Source organism: Homalodisca vitripennis, chromosome 2 (assembly GCF_021130785.1).
Source record: "Homalodisca vitripennis isolate AUS2020 chromosome 2, UT_GWSS_2.1, whole genome shotgun sequence".
NCBI lineage: Eukaryota > Metazoa > Arthropoda > Insecta > Hemiptera > Cicadellidae > Homalodisca > Homalodisca vitripennis.
The window spans coordinates 181,889,850-181,912,087 of NC_060208.1; the positions used below are offsets into that span (position 1 = coordinate 181,889,850).

Consider the following 22,238-nt stretch of genomic DNA (forward strand, 5'->3'; position numbering starts at 1 on the left):
CTTTGGACCCCAGGAGTTCACTGTCTTACTGCCCCTCATTAAGTGTGTTATTAACAAGATGTATTACTACAAGAACTTTACAAAGAAAGTTTAAACTCTACATTGATATACATATTGAGTCAAAATCCTTTAAAAGTTTAAGGTAAGTGATATAAAAAGAATTATTTGTTATTGTAGGATATGAAATTGTTTAAATTTATAAATATTGTATTTATTCATTATTTTGGCACAAGTTGGTTTGTAAAACAGTATTCTATGTCTGAAATCCGCCCATGAAAAAGACCTTATTTATTTACTACTTCAATCCTTTCTTTGTTTCAATTTTAGTTGTTAAATAACATTAGTACAGTACCATAAGTAAAATAACATTAGTGTACAGAGAGGTTCTAAGAGTTTATAAAGAATAAAACATCCAGTTTTGGCTTATTTACTTGTGAGAACAATACTAATTTAATATTGTAGATGGTACAATCCAATATTTTTTCCTACTCATGATTACACTACCGTATCAAATTAATATAGGAAGAAAATACGTGATATTTGAAATAATAAATACATTTAATACTTTTTTCATTAATCAATTTTACATAAATGATAACATTTATTCATTTAAATCTGTTGACCTCACTTCAGTCTCTGACTGGTGTCTCAATTTTTCTTCAATTTTCTTGCCCCAAACTGTACCTTCATCTTTTATTCTTTCTTTTTCAACCCTCCACTTTCTGGCTTCTATTTGTGCCTGATCTCGCCACTGCTTCCAATCTGTTCCTGGAGTCTCTTTTTTCTTTTCTGCTATTTGCTTCTCAGCATCACTCAGTGTACTATCTAACCATTTGCCCCATTCATCAGCAACATTTGCAATATTTGTTGCCCAATCTACCCATTCATGGGCAGATTTGAGATTCATTGGACTTTCTGAAGCTGGAATTTTTCTTTCCCGAGGAGGTACTTGGACACCTTTGGCACGAGCAGCTTCTCTTGCAACCGTGCTGGAACTAAGTTTGTGAACTTCCAATGTACTTCCTGTTTTTGCTTTGACTTGGAATGCAGGGCCAGGACTCTTACGAGGAATTGCTCCTTTGGCGGGTTCTGTTGCTCCTACAACATGCTCAATCCAATGAGCAACTCTGGAAGCAGCATCATCAATATCTTCCTTTTGAAGCCCATCAGTGTAGTCTCTTCCTGCCATAATCTTTTCTAACCGCCTGTCAACTACACCTTTAACAGCCATCTGCCTGTCTGTTTTCCTATCTTTTCTAGTGCCCTCAATATCTTCTTTGACAAAATCATAAATATCACCGATAGGCCTTTTCTCTGGTACTTTTTCTTCTTCCTTTTCTAGTTCTTCAGGAGCTTCTTCCTCTGGTGTAACTTCTGTTGGTTCTTCTTCTGCTTCCTCTTCTTCACCTTCACCTTCTTCTTCTTCACCTTCACCAGCTTCTTCTTCGCCTTCACCTGCTTCTTCTTCAGCCATTTCTTCTCCTTCTATTTCAGCCTCAGCTTCTTCTTCAGCAGGTTGTTCTTCTTCAACCTCTGGAGTTGGTTCTGCTGCTTCTTCTGGCTTCTCTGTTTCTTCAGGTTCAGGTGGTGCTGGTTGTTCTTCCTCTACTGGTGGTTCTTCTGCTGGTGGTTCTTCTACTGGAGCTGCTTGTTCTCCAGACTCCTCTTCTGGTGGAGGAGGTGGGGGTGGTGGAGGAGGCTCTTCTGCTGGTTGGCTTTCTTCTTGTGCTGGTTCTGGTTCAGGTTGGGGCTCTTCAGCTGGTGGAGCTTCTTGTTCTGGCTCAGGTTCTTGAGGCTTTTCCTCTACCTCAGTTTCTGGAGCTTCTTGTGGTGCCTCCTCTTCTGGGGCTTCCCCTTCCTTTGCTGGTTCTTCTTCTTCTTCTTTAGGAGCTTCTTTCTCTTCTGCTGTAGGTTCTTCCTTTTCCGGTTCCTTTTCTTCAGGTCCCTCCTCTTCTTCCTCCTCCTCCTCTTCTTCCTCCTCCTCTTCTGTTATCTCAAGTCGCTTTGATGGTTTGTCTATGTCTTTCATCAGATCTTCAATCCACAATGCCAAACGATCTGAAATGAGTACCATTGTTCTTTGTATTTTAGTTCTGGGATTTTGTAAAGTAGTCTTTACTCCAGTCAAGTCACATAAATAATCCAGAATTCTTTCAGCTATTCTCTTCACTCTTGGTGTTCTCTTTGTTAATAACATGCTGGCAATATATTGTTCTATTCTTTTGGCAAACACATCAGAAAACTCTTTCACCCACTTGTGTTTTGTTCCAAGGCCAATTAAGGTTTTTGATTTCTTCTTTTTACAAACAGTTTGTTTTCCAGCAGCACTTTTGCAGTCAATGAAGTCTTCAGCTTCTCTGTTAACAGAATGAATGACTTCGATAAAAATGGAATAAGATAATCCAAACAAACTTTATTAATAATAATTAGTATACTTTTGTGTACAGTTTCTTTAAGCACTATGTGCCAAATACTTTTTAATATTGCACATCTCAAGTAAAGTAAGTTTAGTGAATGAGTGAGTGCATGCCTGTCTAGGAGTGAATTTATTATTTAAATGATTAACAAAGCAATCTAATTAAGTGAAAATAAGTTAAGAGATTTCTACTGTGTGTACTCTATGAAAACAAAATATAATTCCTATTCGTGTTAGGACATATTGGAGAAGAGTAGAGCAGAAACAGGTAGTCAAGCCATAATTGGTTCTGTATCTAATTTTTCCTATAGTAGTTATAAATATTGATACAGTTGGTACATATTCCAATTATAGGCCTTCCTAATGCTCAGCCAACTCTCATGGAGGGGCTTGCATTATTATCAAACTCTACATTAGCTTGTCTGTATGCAATAAACCGATACAACATAGTATCAAGACCTGGAAGAATGTAATGAAAGTCTTATTGACCAATTCAAAAAGTAACCTTATTACATGTTTTATGTCACATATTATATTGTCAAAATTATAAGAAAATAAATAAATAAACAAATTATTATTGTTATTATTGTCAAATGACTGTACTCAATTTTGTTTAAAATTGGTTTATTCTACAATTTCCTTCATTGTCATCATGATAGCCCATAAGACCAATGTAAATTGTTGACTAAAGTGTACCAAAATACCTGATGTGACATGCAAAATACTCAATGTGGTATAAATAGAAATGAATCTTCATGCAAAATTTTTAGTTTAGAGTAAATTTGTTCTCAAGATACTGTGCAGATAAACGTAGATGAAACTTATCCATTGACTTGATAATTTTGGAAATCAGAACATGTTGGTGGCATGCAAAGTTATAATGAGATAATAAAGCAGTAGTTACAATTGGATAAATTAATGTGAATAGCCTGATACATTACATATTTGACACAAATTTTTGAAAATTGATGTAAAAACAACATAGAAGAAAAATATATATAATATATTAGAATCTAACAAATTTGTTACATAAAACTGAACATCCACTAAAAGGAATGGTTATAATTTGAAAATCTGAACATCATTACAAAACAGAAATGTACTTATTTTAAAACTAAATCTGAATACCATTCACTATATAAAAACGATATGACTGCATAGTTAAGAACAAAAGATTCTAAATATGTAGTAATAATTATTTTATAATAAGATTTAAAGGAGAAATAAATTTTGTACCTTGGTGATATTTAAAATAAGAGTCCTAAATAATAAATTAATATAGAACTTGGTTTTATTTATTTATTTTTCTGATCTGAAAGACTGAAGGAAGCAGATATTTTCGGACCAAAGGCCTGACACAATTTTGTCAACTTGGTCTACATTGAAATGTATTAAACGTTACTATACATGGTGTCCAGTAATTACGGTATCAACTCTGGAGAGGCTGGTAGAGATCTGGCTTCCCCTGTTCCACGGATACGTGACTTAGATTAATGCCCAAAATTCTTCCTCATTCCTTTTTTTTGGCAGAAAGGGGCCCTCTAACCCTAACCTTACCTATCCAGAATATCCTGTCACTCCGGAAGCAACACAAAGGTCCTTTTAGGATTAAATGCAATTTATAAGCTTCTTTTCAAGGGAGAATAAAAAAGAAAGAATAGTTCTTTTAGCACAACATAACATCTGTGGTAGAAATTCTACTTGTTACACAGTGCATCCGCTATTATATTGAATTTATTTTCTAAGTGATGTCATTAGTTAAATTATGCACAAATTTGTAATGTGAGCTGTATTATATCCTCTCAGTGAATTTTTAAATTATATTAACTCTATTTTTTTATTGTGTTAGGAATGTAAGTAACTTTGAAATAGAACTAACAGTCCCTTTTTCAGAGCACAGTATTGATCTTGAAGAATATTATAATTTTACTGTTTCATATTGTGGTCGTTAATTTAGAATTTAAAGTGTTTATCCAAATAACAAGAAACATTTTACTACTGTATAATCAACCAAATTTCAAAAATTCTGTTCTACTTTTCCCCACGTTAGAAGTATTTTCACACCATAAACACATAACTCATCTATAGTTACAAAGAAATATTGCTAAAACTAATTGTTTGATGAACTTACTCAACCGACATTCCAAACTCATTTACCAGGAAATCTATCAAACGATTGGTGATATCTGGTGACATCACGTCCCACATGTCTTCTACAAACTCGTCCGCAAAACTGAAAATAAATTAAAATTAAGATTAGTATTTGTTTCTATGATTGATTTGCAGTTAACCAATGATTTTCAATCACAAATATAAAAAAAATTACTGTACTTGAACTGTTCAATAATTTTAAATTTTACTTTTTCAACACCTGAAGATAGATAACATCTGTGATGTTAAAATAAACTTATAATTATATGAATATTGAGTAATTTTTCTATTGCAGTAGTAAATTCCAAAGAAGGAGAGCTTATCCTTCAATAAATACAAAGTTGTAATAAATATCTAGTGTCCAGTATGTTAAAATGAATGTTTAAACACAACAATAATAATTTCTAGATTTAAATGGCAATTAATATTCTATACACATAAAATTAATAATGCTATAAAAACACTTTGTTTCTGACAAATGTAATAAATAAATTTTAACTAGGTAACTAGAAGTTACAATTCTACTATTAATAATAACACGTTAGTTAACTCTACATATTCTTTGTAATGATGATTCTCTTGAGATTTGTTAAACCTAAAAATTTGAAACAGTGATGTCATAAAATGTACCCAGAAACTAGCAAGCCCTAGTCGTTCAGAAAGATAAATGTGAATGAAACCAACATTTTAAGTAGGTTGTAAATAATTACAGTAGTACTTAAATAATAAATTTAGAGTAATTATTGTTTTAGTTATTGAAATTATTTGCTTCCGAAAATATAAGATTTTTGTTCTAATTACACCTTTTACTATTATTCTAAAATAGTTTATTTTTTTCCTTAACCCGCGAGGACTCGCATTGTGATAAGTTACGTAACAGCTCGCGTGGTGAGATTTTTTTCCCACCTTTAGAATCAGGTTAAATGAAAGCCTTAAGACAGTTACAAATACCTATTTATTAGCTCAAACTGAATGTAAATAAGTAATAATGTATACACATGTTTGTGTTACAAAAATAATAACATTTTTGAGGCTAGAAGGAAAACAGAAACGAGAACAAGTTAAGAATTTTCTATAAGCACTGAAATGTTGTACTGATGTGGTGAATTATTGGCTGTCTTCTTCTTCACTTATGTAGCAGTCGTTGCACGTGAATGTCTGCTTTTTGGTGTGCTCCTTACATAGCAGTTTTTTGCAGGAACAGCATCGATTCTGGGTGTATTGATTCTTTTTTGCAGGTCAAAAGTCACACTTTGCCTTCTCTCCTTCTCTTCGACGGTTGTTTGTAGTTGCTACTCCTGTGGTTTTCTGAATTTTTTCACGCAATGCAACAGGTAGAGTTGGAATGGAAGCTCTCATCACTTGAAATGGCTTGATGAGAGAGAGAGGGTAAGATTTTTGATAAACACTCTTCTGGGTAGTTTATTCGAAGTGTTGAAGTGAAACATTATCTGTCCATTTACTGTAGCTAAGTTTAGAAGTCCACAAAAAACTGTAAGTGGCCATCTGTTGCTCACTCTTGAAACTGAATATTCGCCCTTCAGCCTATCAACTATGTCGACTCCACTTTTTGTTTGATTATAAAAAGTTATAATATCAGGCTTGTAAGAATCTCCAGTTGATTCGTCTATTGCATCATCCCTGTGCATAGTCGATAGCATAATAACATTTTTCTTACTTTTTTTGTTCGGAACATATGACACAAGAGTACATTTGTTTGGATCTTTACCATAAGCAAAGGTACTGCTGCATCTAGGACGACCTTTGATGTTTGTGATTTCTGGTGGTAACTGAGGCTTGTTTTTGCTCAGGGTCCCAACAACTGTTGTTCTATGATTAGTAAATAGGTCATTTGCCAATGGTACGGATGTGTAATAGTTATCCATGGTCAGATTCCTACCTCCATTCAATATCGGTTCTGCAACTCATTTGACAACACTGGCAACGTCATTGGGAATCTTGTAAGGACCGTTGGGCTGTTTTGCAGGGTAAATCTCCATGCTGACGGTGAAAAATGTTTTGGCATCTGCTACAGCATAGATTTATTACATAGCATTATGGCATAGATGCCATACTTGGCGGGTTTATTGGCAATATATTGGCTAAATGTAGATCACCCTCTGAAGGGCTCAAGCATTTCGTCAATGGTGGCAAATGCACCTACATTGTATGTGGCGCGGCAGTGGCTTACAAACTGTTAAAAAATGTCTCTTATTGGGGCTATGTTGTCTATTTTTTTCCTCGCATTTCGTGTTTGCCTGTCATCGAAACGAATTCCTTGTACAAGAGAATGAAATCTTCTCTTGGACATTATAGTGCGGAAGATATCTGGGGCAGTTCCATCTGTTGACCAAAGTTCGTCAGTATTTAAATGGTTTCCTTTCTTTATACAAATCAAATACAACAAGCCAAAGAATGCCATGATTTCTTCTTTGTTAGTAAGTGGGCAATCTCGTTCACCTCGAGAATAGTTTTGCTGCATTCGTTGTAACTGCTGGTTTGTAAACTGTACTATTTTCTCTATAATATCATCTGGTATGAAAGCTTTCCAACAGTCAGTTACTTCAGTTTTGTCCCTATAAGCTCTTTGTATAGAAGGGAACTTTTGAACAATATTTTGAGGAGCAGTTCTTGTAACTATTGGTTTATGAACATGCCAAGCTGTGCCGTCATTGCCAACATAGGATAACATAGCTGCATTATTACTTGCCGTATTCCGTGAAGTGCTTGGAAGTCTCGTATTGTTCTGTGACGAGCTTGGAAGTCCTTGAATGAGTGGTGGGTTTGGAGCAGTAGAAATATGTTCATCAGGATGCGTATCAGATTGTTCGGAGTTAGTGTTGTGCTCACTCACTATGTTCACTTTCGGCATCAGTATCAGAATGATTTTCAGTACTAACAAAGCTCTCTATTTCCTCTTCTTGAAGCAGCCAGTTAGCAATATTCTCATCGTTGACATTCATTATGAAACATGGTCTGCAAAAACTAATTAAAACATACTGAGGTCTGCACACTATATAAAACCTAAACTAATAGAAAAAAATACTAAAAGTGCGATCAAACTATGGAAAACGAGTAAACAACAACAAAAAATTAAGAACTACCGAAAAACTTTTACAAGAAAATCACTGACGGGGTCACTCGCGTGGTGAGAAAAAACTTATCGAGAGCAGTCACGCGGTCGCTCGCGTGGTGAGAATACGACTGGCGGGGTGAGAGGAGTGCTTTCCCCTCCCGACCACGCTACTCCCACCACTCAAAGCAGTGCCTCGATGCGTGTATATCCTTCCATAGATGTCTGTTGAGGATTACATGGAGCAGTTCAATTAAAATAAAATTATTTACTTACTTACTTACTGCCGTGGCTCCTGGTACCCAAGGTGGTACTTTGCCTCGCCAACACACTGCCTCCAGATCTCTCTATCCATTGCCTCTTCTTCCCTTCTTCCCAGTTTTCTTACGTCTCTTCTGATCTGGTCTCGCCATCTCAACTTGGGCCTTCCTGGTGGTCTTCTGCCCTCCGGATTGTTTACAAGGACGTTCTTGACTAAGGAGTTGTCCTCCTTCCTTAGTAAATGGCCAGCCCATCTCATTCTCCTACTTCTCACCTCGGCCACTATGTCTGGGTCCATATATAGTAGCCTCAACTCCACATTATGCTTTATCCTCCACTCTCCATCTTCAAGGGTTGGCCCATAGATTTTTCTCAATAATTTGTTCTCAAATACTATCAAACGTTTTTCTGTTTTTTTACTTAACACCCAGTTTTCTGAGCCATATAACAAAACTGGTCTTATAATGGTTTTATTTATACGGAGTTTGGTCTTGTGTGATAGTAGTCGAGAGCTTAATAGCTTGTGGCATGCTGATAAACTTCTGTGTGCTGCATTTATCCTTTGTTGTATTTCCATGTCTTCTTCATTATTATTCGTCAGCATTACTCCCAAATAAGTGAAGTTGTTTACTTTTTCAAATTTGTGCCCTTCTATTTCTATATATTCTCATTGTTTATTTGGGTTGTTCTCCCACACTCCATTATTTTTGGTTTTCTCTTCATTTATGCTTTAAACCAACTTTTTGTGTATGGTTTTAGGAGTTTTGCAACCAGCACTTCCAGCTCTTCTTTACTCTTCGCTATTATTGCAACATCATCCGCAAATGCAAGAACATTTATTTTGGTCCCTATTGTAATTCCAGCTTCTGTTTGTCTTACTTCTTGTAATGCTTCCTCTAAAGCTAAATTAAATAGCAATGGGGACAATCCATCCCCCTGTCTTACGCCTGTGCTTACATCAAACTTTTCCGAGATTTCCCTATTTATCTTAACCTTGCATCTAGATCCTGATATGCATGATTTTGACAAGTTTATTAATTTGTTGGGTATTCCATACTTTTCCATAATCTTCCAGAGTCTTCTTCTACTACTCGAGTCATATGCTTTGGAGAAATCAATAAAAAGGCATAGAAAGGATTTATTGAATTCATGGTATTTGGCAATTGCCTCCTTTCAGTATGAATATCTGATCGGTAGTTGATCTATCTCTAGTAAAGCCTGCTTGGTGGTCACCTATTATATTGGATGTATACTCCTCTAATCTTTTTTGTAAAATCTTTGATAGCACTTTGGTAGGTACAGTTTAGGAGAGAAATTCCTCTGTAGTTGGTGCACTCTTTTTTTGTCACCTTTCTTATGGACAGGGATGACTATCGCTTCCTTCCATTCATTTGGAATCACTTCTTTTTCCCAAATATTCAGAATCAATTTGTGAATCTCCTTCGCTAGTCTTGCCCCTCCTGCTTTAATTAATTCTGATGATACTGAATCCTCTCCTGGAGCTTTATTGTTTTTTAATTCCTTGATTGCATTTTCTACTTCTTGTAGTGCTGGATCTGGGACCATTGGTTCCACATTTTGATATACTTCCTCGGTTTCCTCTTCCTCTTCCTCCAATGCTTCTACATTCAAGAGATCTTTAAAATACTCTTCCCCATAATTGTATCCCTTCTTTTGCTCTGTATCACTAGTTCCCCAGATTTGTTTTTTGATTCCATATGGCATTGGGCTGTATCCCTTCCTGAAAAATCTCACCGATCGATAAAAGTCTCTGCTATTGTTTGCCGTCCTATCCTGTTCCGCTTTCTCTAGGATTTTGTTCCACCCATTCCCTCTTTTTTCTCCTGAGTGTTTTTACCGTTTCTCTTGAGCGTTTTTTATATTCTTCCCTATCTCTTGCCTGTTTCCTGTTGAGCCAAGTCTCTTTCCCTTCCTTTCTTTGCACCACTTTTTCTCTGCATTCTTCGTCAAACCATGGTTTTTTTGTTCTTCCTTTCATTCTTTCCACACACATCTTTTGCACAGTTTTGTAGGGTTTTCCTTTATGTTTGTCCAGCCCCTTTCAATTTTATCTTCCTCTGGGTTTCCTTGAGCTAAGTTACTTAGGGCTTGGAAACGGTTTGACAGTTTTAAGTTGGAAATCTTTCCTTATTTTTTCATTTCTTAGATGATCCAAATTAATATTTATTGAGGTTCTCTGTTTTGATTGTTTCTCTATCTTAATTCTCTGTAATAGATTGACTAGAACTAGATAGTGGTCTGATCCACATTCCGCTTTTCCTTATGCTACGTACATTGGTGATATGACTAGAATGCCTGAGATCTATCAGAACGTGGTCTATTTGATTTTTTGTGATGCCATTCGGTGATGTCCATGTGGCTTTGTGTATGTCTTTCCTTGGAAAAAATGTGCTCATTATCTTCATGTTTACTGCCCATGTCAGGCTCAACAGTCTCATACCGTTGTCATTGCTGCTGTTTGCATGTAAGCTATTTGATCCTGCAACACTTTTTCCATACTTGTTCTTTGCCAATTTTTGCATTTAAGTCCCCCATTATTATCTTTGTGTCATAGCTGGGAAGTTTTCTATACTCTCCTCGATCCTTTCATAAAAAGCATCCTTTATGTCGTCTTCCGCATCTTCTGTGGGCGCATACACACTCATAACAGATATATTCTTAAACCTACCCTTAATCCTAATTATTACACAGTCTTTCATCTTTGGCTTCGAAACATATCACAGTACTCTCAATCTTCCTGCTTACAGCAAATCCTACTCCTCTTTGGTATCTTCCTTCCTCATTTCCACTATAATATATTATATAATCTTTGGTATTTAGCTTTCCTGCTATTGGCCATCTGGTCTCTTGTAGAGCTACCAGATCCATCTCATATTTACTAAGCCTCCTCCGACAGTATGTCAATGGCCCCTGGTATAGCTAGAGTTCTAACATTCCACGTTCCAAATCTCAAAGTCCGTAAGGGTGGCCTTGGTCTAATCCATGTAGTCCGTCCTGTATCCGAGGCATTGTGTTGGTTTTTTCTGAACTTAGTGGTTTTCCGATGTGAGTAGTTGGCCCGACGCTCAACCCCCACATACCCTTGGAGGACCGGGTCCGAGTTTCGTGGTTTTCGCCTACCTCATCAGTGCTAAGCCCACCGAAAAGGCGTTTCCCCCCCTGCACTACGGGGAAGTACCAGAGAAACTCTTGCTAACATCAATTGCTTAGACACCACTGGGGCTAGCAGTCTAGGTGCTTCTGCGGTGATATTAGCCATTAGCAGGGGAAAATAAAATTATTTAAAGAAATAAATTTTAAAAATGCACTTGAGTAAAGTTTTTTCTCACCACGGGAGTTCTCCCGGGTTAAATGTGGAGGAACAGATTTTTTCAGAGGTGACAGGAGCCAATGATTTCATTAAGATTTTATCTCAGTTGTACAATATATACTAAAGTTAAGATATTTGTATATATAAACAATCATTACACATTTCTTATAGTAAATAAATATATAAAATATATCACATAAGGTTTCAAGATGGTTACCATTCATGTTGTTGAAATGAAATTCAATAGTCTGAATTCTCAATTTAGAACAACATTATTGTTGTACTAATTTTATTAATATCTTGTACTTCTACGATTTTAAGACAGCATCAGCATGAAGTTTTCAGAAGTGTACAACATAGCAGCCAATTACATTAATTTGTGATAAAAAACACTGGTTATTTCACTATGTCAATTATTAAATTAAATTACAGTAGAGTCCCGTTAATCCGACCTAATTGGGACCGAGCCCTATTCGGATTATGTGATTGTTCGGATTAGCCATAATTACAGAAAAATACGGTTTTTTAAACTTGAGAATGGGTCTATTTTGTTATAGAATTATCAACATTGTTTATTAAAACATGTTTTCTGACTGTTGCATTGTATTTCTTGACAAATAAACGTGTTTGCGAATACTAAGCACATTTACCGTATTTAGTGTGAGAGTTATATTGTTAAGCAATGTGAGTCATCCAATAAACTCTCTTCAATGTGACAGAAGACAATAACTGAACTTATGTCTTTTAACAATTAATATTGTACTCAATAATAATATCAGTAAGCTGTACGTCCAATTTTTGTTTGATTTCACTTCTTAATACAGTAATTTAACTCATACTTAACCTATAAGTTTCAATTTGGTTCTGTATTTAACTTCATTATTTATGTACTGTACCGTACACAATTTGTCTTAATAAAATACTGCATGTCTATTTAATTAAAGTTTTCTTTGTTTATGTACGAAATGATACACCCATTTTCATTTTTTAAGTAATTAGTTCCTATAACTGTTCATTATCGTTATAAATAATTCCTCCTGGACCTGTTCGGATTAACCGACGTTCGGATTACACGTGTTCGGATTAGCGGGACTCCACTGTATTCAAAATTGGGCACTTTAATCATACATAATTTTATTTATTTAAGACCTCATATGGAAGAAATAGTCTTTATATATAACTATAAGATTTTAGAAACTAATTAAGTGGTTATTACTATTTATATATCTTGAAGGTTTAAAAAACAGTTGGTGGCCAATAAACTTTCTGACAGTTACATATTAACATATGCCACTGATTGAAAAATCGTCATAGCTACAACTTTTACTAAGTGCACTTCAAAGCCATTGATGTATATTCAATTTGATGTCTCAAAATTGCAGCCACAAATAAAATCTACCTTTCTTTCAACTTAATACTTTTCCTGTAATATCATAGGACAACTTATATCTTAATAAAAAAAGTTACATATTTACTTAAGTTAAATAATTCATAGTAATTTCATTAAAAAACAAAACTTTTCTTTGTATTTAGTAAAATAATACTTACTCCCCAGCATCTGGCTTCACTATTATTGTCTCAATTTTTTTAGGTTTCTTTGGCTTCTTTCGCTTTACTTTATTAATATCCAGTTCTGGGTTGTCACAGTCGATCTCTCCAATCCAGCGATACCTTAAAGAGTGCAACAGTGTTAAATTTGGAGTTCCTTAATTTGCTTTTTTAACAAATGAATAGATTCTATTTTTTTAACCATAAAGGACTATTTTTTAACCATATTTCAATCTTTACTTTCAGTTATTAGTCACAACAGAAGTATCATTAGATGTATTAAATGCAGGAATATTTTGTAATACCCTGGAAGTTAAATGGTAGCATCACTTACTCACACGTTAGAAAATACAAAATACTAAACATTTTTACAATTGTAATAAGAACTGTAAAATCAATATACACCATATTAGTTTTTTCTTTGCATTTGTAGGACATTTCTGGTTGGAATTTGGTTCTAGGTGATATGATGTCAAGGTGAGAAATGTACACCTGTCATTTGGAAAGTAACGCGCGAATAGGCACATGACTCAGTGTTAGATTTTTAATAACGGTGTGAATTTTTAGTTTCTTTTTTAACGTGTGGTATGTGAGAGTGGTTTCCGTATTCTTGCTTGGCTGGAAGAAGGAAATTACATAAATGAAGTGGACATTGAACTGCCAGCAGAATTTGTATCAAACCCTGATTCTGAGCAGAATACGAACACATGGACACTGAAGCCGAGCAGTCAGGGGAAGAATTAGTCCAAGAATAATTTCAACAATTTCAACCAATGGATGAATAAGATGAAGAATTTCACCCTACAGACTAACTCAAAGACTTGTTCTACAAGTAGATGCACCTGAAAGAAATGCAGATTTAGATGCTATTGTTTACACTAGTAAAGGTAGCTATATTAAGTGGTATGTACACAAACCAGTATCAGGACGCAGGAAGAGAAAAAATAGTCACAAGTATGCCTAGAGTAAAAATGCAGCCAAAGGTTTGACTAATGTTATAGATTGCTGGGGTTTTTATTACCCAGATGATGTCATTGGTACTGAAACCAATACCTTGTGGTTATAAACCAGTTGCATAACCACGGTGTAAGAGACATACCTCAACAGACATTGTAGAATTGAAAGTGATTGTTTGTGTTCTCTACATGGCTGAAGTGAAAAAAGGCATCATATCGATTTAGACAAGCTGTGGGAAGATGATGGCATCAGATATTTTTCTGCTTTGATGTCAATAAGGCATTTCTCCAGATGTTGGTTCAAGCTATAAGATTTGATGACAAAACCACAAGAGCAGCTTAGAAAACAGAAGATAATCCTGCTCCAATAAAACAAATATTTGATACATTTAAAAAAAAATGTACTGATGCTTGCACTATTAGCGAATATGCAACAATAGATGAAATCACATAATGTAGCTATAGCAGGAAGGGCTGAGTGAATTTGAATGTTGAGTTTTGCTTCAGTTCACCTTCCTCTAAGTGTAGCGCCTCTAATTTGATGTTGAAACGATGTAAATTGTTTGTTTTGAGATTTTTTGTCGTCGATTATTTTTACCTCTTCAGACGAACGTGGCTCCAGGTTCCTGGAGTCAAGTCTGCAACAGCATCAGATTCCAGATTCTGCACAAAGAGGAAGGTGAACTGGAGCTAAACTCAACATTCATAATAGATGAAATGTTGGACTTTTCAAGGGGGTTGTGAGTTTGGGATTGATATTCTAAATAAATGTGCCTAATACAGCATCAAAGTATATGTACTTTATGATTTTAGATCATTTTACACAGCAAAGTCATTTATTTAGAAAAAAAGTCTAAAGGACAGTCAGTGTTGTAATGCACCTTATAGAACCAACTGATAAAACAGGTTGTAGTATCACCATGGATAATTCTTTTACCAGTATACCACTAGCCAACAATTTATTTACCAACTGTAGACTGACCATAGTCGGCACTGCACATAAAACCAAGCCTCAACTTCCACTGAAGGGCATTTTGAAAATAGCTCAATGTTTGCATTTGAGAAACAACCTTACAATTGTCTTTTGACATCGTATGTGCCAAAAAAGGAAACAAATGTGCTAATGCATTCCACCATGCACAAAGATGATATAATTGATGAAGCTTCTGGTGGCAAGTCTGAAGTATTAATATTTTACAATACTACCACAGAAGGCGGTGACATTGTGGATTAACTCAAAAGTGAGTACCATGTCTCTAGAATCAGTAGCAGGTGGCCAATATTCTTTCCTTTGCTGAATATTAAAGAATTAAATTTTTAAATTTATACAATTCAAACACAAACGTAAACATAACAAGACAAATCTACCTGACCCAGCTTACCAAGTCTCTAGGTAGGCCACACCTGGAAATATGATTCTCCTTCACAAACCTTATCAGCAATGCTTGAAAAAAGGCAAAATATAGAATGAAGACTACGAAAAATAAGTAAAGCTATTTTTTAATTTTTTTTATTTTAAAGTAAATCTGTACTTTATTCGGCTTCCTTAGGCTTGTATTTTATTTTAGGACATTGTGTAATATAATTTTTTTAAATTAGTAAAAAATAAGTTTTTTAATTTTAAAAGATGTTTAAAAATACAAAAAATCTTAGTATAGCTTTTTTAAGTATTTATTTGTAATGTACCAATAGTAAATTCAAGATTTATACAAAATGTAATGTTCAATATCGGAAACCCCAGAATATCTAGTGTTAAAAAAAATATACGCAAGTTGCATCTTTAACTGCTTGGTGATGATGTGATTTTGGGAGGCACAAGTAATCCCAGGTTAAGGATGTAATTTTAATAATATATTTATATGATATAAACAGCTATTTCAACCATAGAATAGTATATTTAGGGCAGTCAAAAATACGTAAACTAATAAAAACCTGCATTTAATACTTATGTTTATTCTAAATGTGACAATATGATACTTGAATATGTTTGAATTAAACCATATACACACACAAGAAAATGAGAAGGTATGCTATACAATCTTCAGATATTTTAATAATAACAAATAATTAGAGATGATCTCCAGTAAAAGCAAATAAATAAATACCTCGATGTGTTTGTGCACCGTATCGAGTATGTCAGAACTTACCCTTTCGGGGTTGCCAGCAAATCTAAATACTGCTCATGGGTCAGACAATCCCGATCAATCAAGTCAGTTTTAAAATGCAGATGTACACAAGGCTCGTATGTAACAAATGTCTCTGGTAAAGAGGGTGGTTCATAAATCTTTCTCCTTTTCCTCTTGTCTTTCCTCTTCACTTTCTTCTTTGCGGTAGGAAATTCAATCCTGGTACACATACAGTTGGGAGCTTTGCATCCCAGGGACATCTCTCCGATTCCTTCATTTGTTGTTACTCCCTAAAAACCAAAAACAGACATACCATTTAGTGCTGAAATTAATGCATATTAAATAGTTAACTTTTGTATGTATTGAGAGTGTGCCTATGAGAAGTGATAGGTATCAGACTTTACAAATATTTGCCCTCTCATATCAATTGGAAAAAATATTTGTACATGTATATAAACAAAGAAATTTAAGTGTGTACTTCAAAACATTTTAAAACCCTTCACAATGAACCGTATGAAAGCTTGCTTGCTCTGGAGTTAATGGGCAAGAATACTTTCAAATCGTTTTTTACTCATTTGTAACACAGTAATTTGCCCCCCCCCCCCCCCACCCCCCCCCCCCCCCACCCCCCCCCCCCCCCACCCCCCCCCCCCCCCACCCCCCCCCCCCCCCACCCCCCCCCCCCCCCACCCATTGCTATTTTCTTCGTTTAAGGTTTCCCTCCAAAACTGGCCTAAAACAGTTCAATTATTACTCAAATCGTCAGAGCAATTTAAAAATTTTATCATGGAAATGTTGGAGGAAAATTAAAAAAAAAAACTTTTTTCCTCTACCACTTCAGGGTCCAAGAACATTTTTAAAAAAATTTAAAATTTAAAAATTGGATCAGGAGAGGGGAAAATAGTTTTCCAGTGACTATCAGTTATCTCAGGAACGTTTAAAAAAACCCAGGGGAATAATGTAGTATATTTGTATACTTTAAATTTGTGTTTTAAGAGTTTTATGGCCATTTATCATACTTTTTTTTTTAATGCAGAACAACATTAGGTAAATACAATTTTGTGGCGATATAAACTAGTCACCTTTGGGAAAGTTAGGGAAAACCCAAAATTTGTGTTTTTTAGTTGGGAATTAAAAAATAAAAGCCTTTTACTGGCAGGTTCCGTAAACTAATTGCAGCCATTTAAAAGACGTTCTTAATTTTTTAGTGACTTTTTTTAAATCCTTTTAAAACGACAAAAAAATTTGAGTCTTATCTTAGGGAGTAACTACTTTTTAAAAATTGTAAAAAAGTCAAAAGAAGTTTTTTGATTTTTAAAACAGCCCGAGTTTTCTACTATTGTGCCTTTGATCGGGCCACTTTTGGGGTTTTGTGATTTTGTGCACAAAGGCTCTAGAACAAAAAAAAAACAAATTTCTCTACACCAATTAGAAAAAAAAAATAATGCTGCAGCTGGTTTTGTCATAGGACACTTTTAGACATCAAGTTTGGGATCTTTTCCTGTGGACCCGGACTGTGCTATTTGCAATAAAGTGTAAAATTTGCCTTTTATACCGGGTAACTTTTTTTTAAATTTTTTTTTAGAAATTTTTTTTTACTTCAAAAAAAACTTGTTTTTTTAAAAAAAGGCATGATTTAGGAAGGGGATTTTTTATTATACGGCTCTAAATTTTAATTGAAGCTTTTTTAAACCCGATTAAAAAGTAAAAAGTTAGGACATTTTTTCAAATGGCCATTTTTAAATTTTTGAAATTCTTTGCCCTAAATCATTTGTTTGGATTTAAATTCCAAAGAAATTTTTTCCCAAATAAAATAAAATTTTGATTTTTTTAAATTTTTCAAATTTCCCAACGTAAGGGGTGAAAAATATGTTTAAAAAAAAAAATTTACTTAAATTTTGTGTAATTTAAAATTTACTTTTCAAAAAAAAAATTTGTTTTAAATAAGTCAAATCAAATTTAAAATTTATTATCCCTTTTTAAAAAAAGTTTTTGTTTTGAAAAAAAATTATTAACTTTTTTTATTTTTTAAAAAATTTTTTTTTTTTCTAAATTGTTAATAATAAAAGGATAAAAGGTTTTTTTTAAAAAATTAAATTTTTCGAAACACAATTTACCTTTTTTAAAAATTTTAACTTTTTTGGGGGGTTTTTATAATTGTTCCTCTTTTTTAACGGGAAAAATTTTTGAATAATTTTTATAAAAGAAATTTCTTATTTTAAAAAATTCCAAAACACATCTTTTTTGTAATCATTAATTCTTTTAAAAATTTTTTACAAAAAAGATCTTGAAACCTTTAATAAAAAAACTTTTTACAATCTTTTTTAAAACCTTTGGGTAGCCCCTTTGGGTTTTAATTCTAAAAACTTTTTAAAAAACTTTTTCCCCCAATAAAAAAATTAAAAACGGGAAAAACCCCAATTTTTTTTCCCCTTTTTTAATTTTATGCGAAGCCTTTGTAGGGATTGGTTTTTATGTTTCAAAATGGACAGAGGGCTATCAGATGGTTGAAAGTATTGAAAAGACCATTGTCTTTTATCTCTGCATAATAATTCCCAATAAAACATTCAAAATTTTTTAAATAGTCTTGTGCTTTTAGTACCTTCATGTAAGTTTCACAATTACATGACCCCAAATCAACTCTGGGTAAGCCATTTAAATTTGAAAACATGGACTTGTAATTTTAAAATATTTAAAGTAATTTTTTGGTAACCTGAAGAGTTTAAAAACCTTTTAGACTAGATTTACACTAAATCCAGAATTCAGGGCTTGAAAGAAAATTCAGATATGGTATTGACCAAAATTTTATTGACAATATGATGAAAAATGGGCAGAATCTTTAACGGTCTTATTTATTATACCTTTATCAATTTAAACAAGTAACAAATTTTCACATTTTCCCTTTACTTCCCCTCATATTGGAGTTTCAAAAACAATATATGGTTTAATTGAGTTGATGTACAGCTTATTGGGAAGTAAACTGAAATTTGTGAAATCTTTCTATAGTGATTTTAGAAGGACAGGTTCCAATTTGTATCTTTTAAATTGATTATGCCATATGAAAGAGTCAACTGGTTTTTATTTCTTATGCATTATCAAAGAAGTTAAATATTGACGGGAACCTATTTTAGTGTTTCTAAAGTGTTTAGCAAGTACTAACTTGGTCTGAAGGATGAAAATTCTTGTCTCTTAAAGATTCCATAAATGAAAAATTTTATGGACTAGAAATCTATGTGGGTTTTATAATGTTAAACTAATTAATTTGCTCATTTGATCTCGGGTTTTAAAACCACCCAATCAATTCCGTAGTCAGTTCATTAAAATAGGGGTATATTCGGTATATTGAAAGTTTGTCCTATACATGAACAATTAAAAGATGGCCAGCTGTATAAAGGGGAAAGACTGACTTTAATATTTTTTTTAAAGTTACGTTATATTAATTTTATATACCAAAGTACTGTTTAAAGATAAATTTCAAGCTTTGTATTAATTCTGTTCATTGTCCGAATAAAATCCCCCCCAGTAAATAAGGAAATTTTGAAAGTAATTAATTAGTTTTGTAACAAATCCATTTTCCCTTTCAGATCTAAAGAACAAGAACGGCATTTAATAAATTTTATCTGATTTATTATAATATAAGGGAAAATTATTGTTTAATTTGTGATCTTCGCTTTTATTAAAACTATTACATTAATATTTTCTTTTTTCTTAATTTTTTTTAAGGGATAAGATGAGGTTTATTTGATTGTTTCTAGCATCTTTTAAACCGCATATTTAATTATTTTTTTCAAAATCATGCCTATAAAAAACAATCAATTTTAGCATTTATTTTTAATTTAAAAAACACCTGACGGGTTTTAAAATTTCTTTAACAATGGTGGTAAGACATTTTAATAATTTTTGTAGTAAATCAAAATTAAAAAAAGTTATTAATGAATGTCCATTAGATTGAAACAAATTGAATTTGGTAAAAATTTGTTTTCTAAACTAGAAAATTTCATTGAAATTGCCCAAAAAATAAAGCAAAAAACAAGTTAACCCGGTTGTACATGCAGCTGATTTAATACTGTTTTTTCATTCTGACCCCCACATTCAGAAAGTTTTTTAAAAGCTAGTGTATTACGGTATCAAATATTTATATACGTTTAAACTAAGAATTGTTTCATGCCTCTTTGTAAAAGCGCCTTAGACAGAGCTAATGGGGATTTTAAAGCATACGGTTCTTCGCTGTTTATCTTCGTGTTGGCATATATTGGTGTTGTATTACTATTACTGTTTTAAAAAATTGTTTATTGAAAATGGGATTTAATATCTATCAATTATGGAAATGTAAGGGGTTTACCATGAAAAATTTTTAAAAAAATCGTGTTACAATTTATCGTTTTTGACAGTGAATGTTGTAAATATTAAACCAAAAATTTAATACGTCTTATAATTCCCTCAACTTAATTGGTTTTTTAATTTATAATTTTTAATGAAACTCAAGGAAAAATTTTTTTTTTTTTAAAATTTTACTACTATTTTAATTAATAATCATTGTTTTATCTACACATTTTAAAAATATGGAAATAAGAGTATTACATAGGTAACAGTATTAAAAAAAACTTTTAAAAGTTTCAACATTGAAAACCCAATTTAACAGTTTCACCCTGGTAAATTTAGCCCAGATTGTTTGAAACCTGTTTTCGGAGATTAAGGCACGATTTTACATACTAAAGAATTCCATAGAACACGTAACTGAAAACCTACAAAATGTTGTGTCATTTGGATGGAATCCTCTTGAACCCAATGTTATCATAAAACTGTTAACTGTCACTTCCCTACAATTGTGTGATTCCAATTTTGAAATTCTACTTAAAAAAGTAAAAAATTTTTAATTTCCCCTTTCAACTCATTGAACCTTCGTTTTGTGTATCTGTAATACTTAAATATTTTGTTAACTTTTGTTCTAATTTATAAAAAGCATTTAAATTTGGGTTAAATAAACCACAACAGTTCAGAAAAGTGCCATATGTTATTGCTAAGTTGTAACTTTAAAGAGTAAAAACTTTTCAGCAACTTTTTTAAAACAGCAGTTTGGCCACGAACCTACCCATTGATTAAGTTTTATTTACGAGTTTCTTCCCATCAATTTATCATGAAATAGGAACCGCATTTCATTAATCAACATTTGAAATGTTTTAGCGTTTTAAAAAAAATTTTTAAATAAGTAAATATGAATCCTGGTAAGTTAATTAAAATTACGAACCAATGGCGTTTTTTTAAAAACCTATTTTATGTGAAATGATGCTAAAGAAGATGCAAATATGGTATTAAATAATTTAATTGACTTGTAATTCATTAAATCATTTTAAACCCCGTAATTAGTATATCGAAAAATATTATAGTTTTCCAACTAGAGCTTGGTCCTAATGTTCATTTTTGAGCTGGGTTTGAAGCATGACAACAAAGAAATAAAACTTTTATTTCGTAGTTACTTAACTTTTTGGGTTTCGGTGCAATGAATAGCATATTTTACGTCGCTTATTTTAATCTGTATCTAATAATTGTTTTGTTTTTTACTATGAATTGACTTTCATATCTGAAAAACGGCAATCATAATCGTAATCCTAATTTTTAACTAATTTTCAAAAAGAGATTCTTGTCTTGAGACACAAATTTAACCTAAATTTTAAATGGAACTTTTTCCTTGCCATCTTGGTGAGGTTATTACATTATTTGTTGGTCTCGTTTTATATATATTTCGTTTGCGAATTATACTTATAGTATAACATCTGTGTTATTAAATGCCAATGAATCTATATTAATTGTGGTAAAATCAAATAAAAAAAAAAACTAATGTTTCTGTTTGTGTATGGTTAGTCAATCATGTAAAACTACTGTACAACGACTAATACTGAAAATGAACTTGGGACATCTAGGGTTACATGGTTAACATATAGACCTACCTCTTATTTTGAATCTCTCTGGGCTAATACGCCCCTCTGGTCCCTCAAAGTTCCATTTAAAGAAAACAAATATTGTTAATTGGAAAAGAACAAATTTTAACCAAACTGTTCCTGATGAAAAATTGTGTGCGAAGCCGTGTACTGAATAGTAGTTTTATAATGTACTGGGGTTTCAATTAATAATGCATGGGCGGGAACTACAGTGTGAATGATAAGCAAAATGATCATCTATATTAATGTTCATAAACACTAAACTATTCTTAATTTTATAACCGTGGATTTCCGTCACTCCTCAATTTACTTATATTATTACCAATACCAGTACACCCTTAATTATACTGTATTTATAAAAGTGATTTCTTGCTCAGCCATGTCAGATATTCAAAAACCATTAAGATTAGGCTTAGATATTCGAAAAAATTATTTAA

At 33.0% G+C, this 22,238-nt stretch overlaps 1 protein-coding gene across 1 annotated transcript; it reads right to left on the minus strand.

The window, feature by feature from the left end:
* Positions 1–537: 537 nt before the first annotated feature.
* LOC124355130 (titin-like) lies at positions 538–16,146 on the minus strand. The gene is made up of 4 exons (XM_046806093.1): positions 15,884–16,146; positions 12,781–12,903; positions 4,548–4,649; positions 538–2,357 (listed from the first exon to the last, which is right to left on the minus strand). Exons 1-4 carry the CDS (start codon positions 16,120–16,122, stop codon positions 602–604), a joined length of 2,220 nt encoding a protein of 739 aa, XP_046662049.1. The 5' UTR covers positions 16,123–16,146; the 3' UTR covers positions 538–601.
* Positions 16,147–22,238: the final 6,092 nt, after the last annotated feature.

Bases quoted from the DNA above. Each gene is read 5' to 3' on its own strand.
- LOC124355130 (XM_046806093.1), bottom strand. From the start codon at position 16,122: ATGTCCCTGGGATGCAAAGCTCCCAACTGTATGTGTACCAGGATTGAA. The intron at 4,650-12,780 runs GTAAGTATTATT...ATTTATTTTCAG, and splicing joins GTGAAGCCAGATGCTGGGGA to TTTTGCGGACGAGTTTGTAG. The intron at 2,358-4,547 runs GTAAGTTCATCA...TTCTGTTAACAG, and splicing joins GAGTTTGGAATGTCGGTTGA to AGAAGCTGAAGACTTCATTG.